This window comes from Rhopilema esculentum, chromosome 4, assembly GCF_057945365.1.
Source record: "Rhopilema esculentum isolate cy_ngs chromosome 4, ASM5794536v1, whole genome shotgun sequence".
NCBI lineage: Eukaryota > Metazoa > Cnidaria > Scyphozoa > Rhizostomeae > Rhizostomatidae > Rhopilema > Rhopilema esculentum.
In genome coordinates this window covers 1225249-1235793 of record NC_142818.1, presented here as the reverse complement: position 1 = coordinate 1235793, position 10545 = coordinate 1225249, and the positions used below count along the sequence as shown (strand labels likewise).

At 33.4% G+C, this 10545-nt stretch overlaps 1 protein-coding gene across 1 annotated transcript; it reads right to left on the bottom strand.

Moving 5' to 3' along the window:
- Positions 1-150: 150 nt before the first annotated feature.
- Positions 151-10307, bottom strand: LOC135691128 (phosphatidylinositol-3-phosphatase SAC1-B). The gene is made up of 17 exons (XM_065208895.2): positions 10157-10307; positions 8836-8939; positions 7858-7935; positions 7566-7693; positions 6987-7136; positions 6545-6604; positions 6322-6355; positions 5523-5603; positions 5105-5211; positions 4366-4452; positions 3617-3685; positions 3253-3338; positions 2530-2910; positions 1501-1594; positions 1140-1232; positions 808-868; positions 151-545 (listed from the first exon to the last, which is right to left on the bottom strand). Exons 1-17 carry the CDS (start codon positions 10189-10191, stop codon positions 406-408), a joined length of 1788 nt encoding a protein of 595 aa, XP_065064967.1. The 5' UTR covers positions 10192-10307; the 3' UTR covers positions 151-405.
- Positions 10308-10545: the final 238 nt, after the last annotated feature.

Genomic DNA, 10545 nt, shown 5'->3' with positions numbered 1-10545 from the left:
GCGGCAAAAACTGGAACGCAGTACAGCGATTCCGAAATCAGGATTGAATTCAGATTGAACAATTTATCTTTTAAATCTAAGTTAAATGATGTTCCGCTCAAAAGGCTTAAATCAGACTTAGAACTATCAAAACAAAATGACAAGAACCAATCACAATAAAATTGAACAATAATAAAATATTTTACTACAAATACAGTCCTGGTAGCATCGGATCAAGAGTTTTAAGTAATTCTTCCATTAAAAACTACAAATCAAGTCATGGTAATTAAATAATATTGTCTTTGAAACTTCATTTTTCACGCATTCAACAATAATTCACCCTAAGATAGAAAAGAATATTCGACCCTTCCCAAATGATTTTCTGTTTGTTTCCCCCTAGTTAACTAATTGCTTATTGCAGTCAACTTATGTGACGATTTCCTTCATCTTTTGGGTGAGTCTTGGCTGATCGACAAATTCTTTTCCAAAAGCGATGACGAAATACAGCGTTACCAGGCAGGAGACTCCCCAGAACAACACGTACGCCAGCTGCAGGTTGAAGTCGGCTGGAAAAATGCGGAAGAAAGGTTACCTTAACACCAGGTACGAATTCTTGGAAATGAAATGTTTAAACGGTTTTTATAGGTTAAATACCAAGCCGGAAATAAAAATACAGTTTAGAGAAAAAAGGTTCTCTTTAATATATGGAATGACCAAGCAAAAAGACCATATCGATCATAAGGAGGACAAGCTACAAAGTAAGAGGCTTTGTTGCAAACCACGTATAGAGCTTCTTTAAAACGAAATATATGCCAAAGAAATACTCACTTGACGGTATCAGTAGACTGATCAGAAGCATTGAAATGCCAATTAGTAAAATCACTGGTAGCTGAAATAAAATGAGAAGAATTATGGCTTCATGGCTGTCTTGTTGTTTAAACATAAACCTGATAAGGGTTTTCATCACTATCAAGGAGAGTGGTGTCGAGAAACTTAAAGTAGTGGTGCAAATTATATGGAAGGAAGAGCTACCACGGAAACTATAAATTTAGCAGACAGGCTGTTTTGTAGCTGCATGCAAACACGTCATTAGCATTACAAAACAAACCATTCTTAGTGCATAGATACGTTACAACAAGGTTTGGTTACAAACAACTTACTGCAAGAAATTTCCAATCTCTTTTCTCGAAGAATGGCGATACTCTTTGTCCTGGGTTAACAATATAGTTGCCAAGAAAGAGATCAATGGCATCCTGCGGAAAAATCGTCAAGAATTATCAAATAAACATACTTTAAAAACTTTTTAACTGATTTATTTATTTGTTGAATTTGGGTTTCTTTAGAAATGGTAATAAAAATGCGCTGAGGAGTATCCTCTTTCTTGAAACAAAAACACCTGTGTTCTTCAGTGAATGGTTGGAGATCTCTTAGACGGAAATATCAATGAAGTGGAAATGAACCATCCTTAAGCAAAAGACAACAGCAACAATGTAGCTAGACAATTATCTGAAAGAGCCATACCTGCCGAAAGCCATCCGAAAAATTGTTCTTATAGTATCGTATAGCTGAATTGATGCCATCTTGCATCACACCCCATTTAGACCGCTTACCAAATCTGAAGACAGATTGTGAGAAAATTAGCAAATTACTGACGGACAAAACAAGATCAACTACGCAAAAAATACAGCTTCAGATTTATAACATTTTGAATGATACCTATTGAAAAATCAGGCTTCAAAATTAAACATCTTGACCGTGCTTTTCCGAATAAATCTCCAGACCTATTCAAAATTAGATAAATAAATGAGGGTTTTGTCAAAAAATTGCACGAAGTTCGGAACGTATAAATATAAGCATTCAAAATGGTGGAAAATCAAAATTAATCTTTAAATTCAGAGATTGTACTGGTTGAGAAACACAATCATTCTTTAGGTACAAATCTCTATGACGTGAAGAAACAGCAAATTATTTAAAGTATCAGCAATGGCTTATGAGAACATTTTCTCCTCTTTTTCTCACAAAAAATCATCAAATGAAGAAATAAAGTATATATTGGAACGTCGCTGTGAGCTCCTGAAAACGAGAGAGGTCTTGGCCTTGAATGGTGTTCTATTCAATGCCGAAATTCTTTGACATTCCTTTAAATTTGCAAAACAGATGGATAGATATACAAAACAAATTATAGAAACTAGTCCGCTTGATAAAAGCGCTCAAGAAAAAAGTACGAAAAGCAAAACTTTGCAACTAGAAGTTTCAATCAACTAATCAAATACCAATTTGACAGATAAAAATGGTCAGAAAAGCTGCAAAGGAAATTTTATTTCATTGTTTCAGAATATTGAATCTGCAAACCATTTTAACCTTCTTTAATTATATTCGATACATCATATTTAAGACCAATTGAAACCAACTTCCGGCTATTCAAGCTTACAGCAAAATGAAAAAACCGTAATAATTGGACGCAATGCAAAATATAATAGCAAGCCGCACAGGAAGAGATGCTTGACCTTGTGATTAAAATTACAAGCCATTGGTTACTAACAAACAAACCTGGTGAAATCTGTCTTGAGAGCCCCTGTTCCGCTATACTGCACAGAACAGGCATCAGCATTATCTGCCCAGACGTTTTTGAATACAAATTCTATCAGGTCGTTAGCAGTAAGAGACTCCCCTTCATTCAATATCTTTGAATCCCGCAGCTGCCTTTCCAACACTCGCCTTGCAATCATGCTTTGAACAACGTTTGTTCGGTCCAGGCAGTCAATGCAGTTGGTACGAAAGACTCCAGATTGCAGATGCACCATATCACCTTGGTTGTCGACTTTAAAGTAGCCAAAGCTTTTAATGTTTTCCTCAATTCTTTCCATTAAGATTGATAGTCGGTGCCATCTCATTTTACTGCATTCTTTGTGAAAATCAAATGCAACATATCTAAAAGAAAAATAAGAAATTTCACTCAGAAATGTGATGAACTGGATAAGGTTGGATAGGTTAGATGGATAGGGTTGGTTATGATAGGATAGAACAGGCTTTTATAGAATAGGATGGGATATGATAGAGAAAGATAGGATAGGGTAGTATTTTATCTACAGCTCCTTTGTTCTTCTAGCGAATGCAAAAGCAATTATCAAACAATAGTCAATTATCAAACTAGACTAAACACAGATATTAATAGTAAATTCTAAGTGACAAATCGACAACGATATTAATTTTTTTGAAAAAAACCAAAAAGTGCTGCAGCCAGATTTTCGCAAATACAGTTGAGATTCTCACCGAACTTGAGCCTCAGAATAACCAGACGATTTCACTGCATTTGCAAGTTGATCTCCTAAGACCTTCTCACTTCCTTTAGTGTCAATCTGTGGGAGTGAAAGATATTGCCATTAGCGAAGAAATGATCGCGGAGTCAGTTAGAATATTATGGTATAATGATAGCCTAAATCTGCTAGCATCTAGAACTAGAAGTTTAATCTAACCATTTAGTTCATGATATGATGAAATTTATTAAAAATAAATTAAGTACCTACCAAGAAAGACTGTTGATACCTGTCGAATATTTATATAAACATGCATAAACCATTTTTGAAATGTCTACGTAAATAGTTCACAAAGAGAAAGTTAATAGAAAGTCACTTGCCAGGTTAATCAGCACTTGATCACCATAGAAAACTATTTGATTATCTAAGTGCAGCTGGAAGGCTTTCCTCTAAAAAACAAAATAAAAAGCATGCCAATTTCAAATTTCATTAAAAGTGTACTAAATCAAAGAAGATTAAATTTTTAAGGTGCTGTGAATTGCCGTCGCTTATTGAAACCATATAGCTTCCCTTTGTATTTCTTAATTAACAATTATATACATAAGTTCCATTGCTAAATTAGCAAGTAAATACAGAAGTTCTTGGACTCAAAAATACTCATATAATCGTTCCACTGATTTATATTCCGAAAATACCAGGATTTGATCGACGTTCGCAATCGACTCATACAGGCTTCATCCACAAGGATCTGAGGTAATTCCTTTTAAAGTTTTGCAAGTTTAATGCTACATTTTTCATATGTCACAACTTCCTATTTTTGTAGACATGTTTTCTAGAGAGTCTTCTTTCGCATTTCATTTTATGGGTCACTACACACATAAATTGTAGCAAAACAATAGAAGATGAACAATAAAAAAACATAGAAAAATAAGTAAAACCATTGTACGAAAAAATACAATTAATTGCCCTTTCGATTATCAATTAGAGAAAACTATCTTAATCATAAGCAGAATATAAACCTAGAATATGGAAGGCTTTACCATGTACAGATATGTCTCCCCATCCGCCTTCTTCGTGTTCTTAACCGAATTATAAGCCTAACCTAATTATGAGACTGCATTCTACTCACATGGTCAAGATGAGGAGCAAGCAGCGGTTTTGGCTTATACTTCAAACATGGCTTTTGAGTCCAAAACAATGGAATAGATCCCCGAGTCTAGAATGAAATAATGACACAGTTTTCAAAAGAATACAATCTACTTCCTTAAATTGCTACTATTATTACCAACGTCAGATCTACGGATAGAAACTCGCAAATTTTTAAGAAATATTAAATTTGACACGCAGACACCTTAACTGAAAAGTTGAGCAAAAGATCAGAGTGGTAATAAAAGCTAAGGATTGATTGTTTTATTTCTACTTGATTCTAACGGGGGCCAGTTTCAAGCTAGCCTATTTGTCATATTATATGCTCATATTACATAATGAATTTAAGTATTGGATAATGATTCTACCAATACAAACAATAGTTTGTTTAAATGACAATCTTTTGATCTGTAATGAAAAGTTTGATTACCAATTTAAATTTGTAAAAAAAAACTTCTCAAGAGTCTTTGGCTTTAATTTCCATCCTCGACAATCTTTGACTTTTAGAGAAAGTTAAATTTAACAGAACAATGAAACTAATTGAAGCTAACGAAAGCCTTGCAAATGCTGTGCAATAAAAAGAAGTTAAATCGCAAAGTTGAACTGAGTAGCTATAAAGTCTAATTCATTTTATAAATCAAAGGCAATTTATTAAAGATTGGTGTAGCCAGAAACCATTTCTAATGCATGTTTAGTGTAAATGAAAATGAAATTCGGCTTGCCTGTACGTAAGAAGAACTCTCTCCTTGAAAGCTGAGTATTTGTTCTGTTTCCACATAATTTGCCACTTCTCCTTCACCATCGATGCCTCTCATATAATAACGAGTACCTGTGTGGATAATAAAAGTAAGAACGATATGATGCTTGAATATCGTGGCTGAGAAACACTAATCGGGGCTTCAATTAACAGATATTCACTGGTACAGCTCTTTGCAAACAAACAGAAAATATAGGTTTGCAAAGACCACACCTTGTTGAATGTCAAGTGAAAAATTACTTAAATTCGTGTGTTTTCACCTTATTTAATATGAATCAAATTTAACACCAAAAAGCATTATTACAACAGATCAACAAATTTTATAATTTGATAAAACGGTTTTAAGACGAACAATAACTACCAAATATTTGCACACAACATACCGGCACGGTAACAACTTCTTCGAGAAATCAGTGTCAAATCAAATGAGTGCTGTTTGATACTGCACTTTTTTATTGAAACAACTGATAAAGTCAAGGAATATGCAAGTGAAAAAGACGACATTGAGCTAGCTTCAACATAAAGCATATAAATAGAGGCAAAACTTACAGACCATTGCAACAAAGTCAGTTTAAAGAATAGAAAAGTTCAGGAGAAGCCCTATGTATTCAGCAAAATGTAAACCCATTTAGAAATGAAGCATTTGAGATTTTTGAAAATATACCAAAAAATACTGGGCATTGACATACCAAACGCAAAAAAAACAGTTCTTGATATGGCCTCTACGGCAATAGCAAATGATCACACTTTATTACACCTTGCAGTAATTCAATTGCAGGCTTGGTTGATTTTATTTATATTTTTACTCAAATCCAAGCAAATAATAAAGGAATTGAAAGATTTGACCAAAATTATGGTTTGCATTGAAAGCTATCAAATTCAGTCAAAATGTTAGCCCAGAAAATCCTTTGTATGTGTGTTTATGTCACTGGCAACATTAATAGAGGTATTTTTGTATTGTTTTTGTACATAGATCTAAAGTTGCAGAACACTGGCAAGTGTAACAAAATCTCAACAATGTTTTCTAAAATGCAACCAAACAGGTTGAAGCCTGAATTCTTAGGGTTGAAAATATGACAACTGAGAAGTCTTAAATTAAAAACCAGGTATTCTAAAACAGGCCATTTGATTAATAAAATTGATTTAATTCTAATAAAGATTTACGTTTTTATGAAAGGATACACCCTTGAATAATAGGAAGAACAAACCTAGAAAGCTAAAACAATTTTATGATGTTAATCAAAAGTAGGGCATTTATAAAATACAATACAATAAATACAATAAAATAGCACAATATTTTCATATATTAGTTCTAAAGTTTATGTTGGATAACATGTTACAAGAAATTGATAGGCCAACATGGACCAGGCATTTTCTCTAGACTTTTGACATTTCAAACCGTTACCTCAGGCTGGACAGCCAGAATTTTCAGGAGATGGTGATTCCAAACAAATCTTGGATCAGCCTAGAAACAAGGATTTCACAGATCTAGATATTGCATTTTGACAAAGAGGGCAATAATCAACAAAATGGAATCAATTTGTATAACCATTTTGGACAAGTTTTTATCTCTAAGTGACAGACCTTTTTAATTAGTTTCAATGCCAGACCAGTTAACAGGATTTAGCTTAATATCAACAATGACTATATCATGTTGTCAACTTTTATGGCAAAATATCACCCACAACAGTAGCTACAGAAAACACAACTTTAAAATCCGAAATTTAGAAGGCTGAAATCATTCATATTCAAAGAGGGGTGGAAATTATTTGCAAATTTTAGAGAAAAAGATAAAACTTCTAATAAGTAGAAGCCATCACATAGAAAAAACCTTATTAATGGCGTACCCTTTCAAACAGAGGAATATAAGCAAAATCCATTGAAGTGTTGTGTAGCCTTTGCATTGTATGAGTGAGGTCATATGTGTATGAAAAGTAGAAGCCATCATTCTGAAGTATAGCTTTCACCATCTGTATGAATACTTTGTTATCTCTAGTCTACAAAACGAAAGAAACAATTTAAATTATAAAATTATTATAATTATACACAGGCTCATAGCTAATTAGACAGATTATTTCATGTGTAGAATAACGTAATTCTGAGATGCTACTCTAGGTTATGCAAAAAAAGGTGTATAGAAATATAATTATTTTGTAACAATATAATTTGGTTTTATATGAAAATGTAGATTGGTTTTACAGCCCTCAAAACCTTTTTAACCTAAAAAACTACTTAGCAAAATAGCATATGCAATAAACAGGTTTTTCATGATTTCCAGGGGGAAATTCATTTTTATTTATGTATCAAAAAATTCTAATAATAGCTTGATATTTGATGCCATATCACTCCTTGATAATATTATTCCCCACATGAATAGAATAAAGAGACCTTCAGAGTAAAAATGATGCAATAAAAAATGGTAGGACCTGTTCTTCTGTGAGATGCAAGATACTTTTAGGAAATGGTAGAATATCAGCATCTTTAATTTGCCATATTTCATGACCATTTAGAATTCCAACCAGCTTTCTTTTGGTGATTGTCAACAGATATGGACCTGAAAAAATATGCAACGAGTCTCACTAAAATGAATAATAAAAAGCACTAGGAATTGACTATAAATGCAAATTAGTTGAGAACCTCGAAACAACAGAAAATTTGCTAACAAATATTAGTAACGAAAATCGGCTTATTCAATATATGGCAATAAAAGTGATTTACCTGGAAGTAAATGGATTATTCCAAGGATTCCACATATTTCTTGGCTCTCAGAATCTCTAGGAATCTGGCCAGCATTGTCTGAAAATAACACATAAATACAAACATTTAGAAAGTTGTAAAATCAGAAAAACAGGTCTATGAAAAGCTCTGAAATATTCAATTACAGAGCTGGAATCACTGTTATATGTGACAGAGCTGGAATCACTGTTATATGCCTGTCGGTATATATGAAGGGTTGCAGAATTTGGAGGTCATAGATGACCATCTGAACAGGGGAATTTCAAGGCCCATGCTCTCAGTCAAAAGCCACAGCTGTTTTTACGTTACTAGAATCGCAATTCTGGTACTACCAGGAATTAGAGGTGCAAACACCTCCATAGATTATGTTTTGTATCAAAAGTCTGGATTCCAGTCAACAGTGGATGAAAGTTACTCTTTAAGATGTTCACAGACAATCAGTAAACTTATGTTTACTTAGATGTTGCTCATGGGTGAGACAACTCAGTGATGTAAGAAGCCAAAAACTGCAGGCAGTACTAGAAATGCAAAACTAGTTCTGTTGAGTAATCTGTCTATTATCTGATAACTTGAATACAGAGCAATTGACGTCATCCAAAGAGACCAAATAACAATGAGTAATGGAGAGGCAGTAATGGAGAGACACAGTGTCTTTGGTGCACTAACATTCCTGTCAGGCATTGAAAGTTTGCAAACAGACAAATTAATGAAAAAGTGAAAAATAAAATGGTACTAGATTAGTACCGTTAGTACCACTATGTGCACGCAAATATTGTATTTATGCAAATAAAATTCCTATGTTATTTGATAATTCAAAAAAGAGTCAGGCCTGAAACCTATTCAGAAATCATTTGTGTTTATTCCCTATAAAACATTAATAACATGGTTAGACAAAACATTTTGACAGAAGACTAGAAGATAACAATATCAAAAGACTCGATAATCAGTAATTGTACATACCAGTTAACTGTAGCTCCTGTGTTACTCTGTCAATTTCTAAAATTTTTGTTGATGAGCTGTCAGAATCAAGTGGTTGCACATAGAATTTGTCACTTGCAGTGTGCCTGGAAACATGGAAGTTCATAGATTGAAACATTACAATTATATAAAATAAATGCTCTTACCTAAGGTTAAGAATTTCTCCAGCTGAAAATTAGAGTATCTTGGACCTCTAATTTTAACCCTAGCACCATGAATCACTGCCCCTGATTTATCACCATTAATTCTAACCATTGAAACAAAAAGTGGTATTCTTGAAAATTATGTAAACTACTTATACATTAAAGATATATTGATGCAAATGAACAGCAAACACAAAACCCATAGTCTGTATAGATCTAAGACACATCAATATGTCTAGTTTGCTGGTAATGATATGAAATTAGATCTAAGAACTTTTAAGATTTACTCATATCCTTGAAAAAGAAATATTAGTGTTGTGCTTGGTTCTCCTTGATCACCAACAGAAAAATATTAATGAAAGTGGAGGCATCTGCATAGGTTTTTGTGGCATGTACCATCTTTTAACAAAATCAATGTAAAAATATTGGCTGTCTTTGAGTGAATTCACTTATGTATGATGACTATAAAAAATAGTTGTTAATTTTAGCTTGTGTAAATGAATTTTCAATTGCTGAAGAACTTCTTAGAAATGCCAGGAATCTTTGCTAACAGACGAACCAAAAATGAAGAACTGAAAATACCAGATGATTGTATTTTGAAAGCGTATCTTTGTTTTTTGTCTTTGTAAATTATAAGTTAGAAGGCAAAAAGATTCCATAGAAAAAGAGCAACATTAGTTCAATATGCATTTTAACATGAAACCATGGGGATTTCACACCCAAAATTTCCTGCATGACAGAAACGTATTTCCGGCGAGGAATTGCTGCCAAAATGTTTCTGGCAGTGCCACTGCCTGACATTATCAAGCCCTGGCAACACTCTGAAACAAAACTGATAATCAAGATTCATCATCAGCTAATAAGTATAAAATAAACTTATCATTACATTGCAAACTTCAGTTGGGTTTGGTCTTTCATAAAGAGAAATATATTAAATCTGGTAAGAAGGAAAATCAAAACTACTGGACAGACAATTTGTTTAGAATTTTTCTAAAATATATCATGTCAAGAAACTCATAACAAAACAGGACAAGATTTTTTAGCACTATCTTTCGATAACATAATGAGTGTACATTCCTAAAATACGTAATGAGAAACAGAAACTAATTTTACCAGGAGTAATACGTCTAAGTATCAACAAAGTAAATTTGAATACCCACAGCCGCAATAATTTATAGACAGAATTTTCTGCCATTATTTGTTGATAGGCCTCTCCTCGCCCAAGAAAGCAGGTAGATGGTCTGATATCTTCGGCCTCGTTTGCAGTTGTTGGATCAGAGATTAATTCGAAATACCGTAAATCCTCGAATTGCCACCCTCTCGAAAAAGCCCCCCCCTCCCCCACTCGAATAAGCCCTCACCCTAGAACTGAAAACTGTCAATAAGTCTATTCCTCGAATAAGCCCCCACTGCTAATGTAAAATATCGAATTGTACCCCTCAATTTGTTGATTTTTGCCATCTGAAGTTGCCTCTGGCGTTTTATTGAATTACCACAACAAATTCATACTTCTGGTATCAATTAATTAAATTCTCATAAAGAAATTCCT

Coding starts and splice junctions, on each gene's coding strand:
- LOC135691128 (XM_065208895.2), bottom strand. CDS start 10,191: ATGGCAGAAAATTCTGTCTATAAATTATTGCGGCT. Junction 8,940..10,156: donor GTCTATAAATTATTGCGGCT/GTGGGTATTCAA, acceptor CCATGTTTCCAG/GCACACTGCAAGTGACAAAT. Junction 6,356..6,544: donor TTCTGGCTGTCCAGCCTGAG/GTAACGGTTTGA, acceptor AAATTGTTTTAG/CTTTCTAGGTTTGTTCTTCC.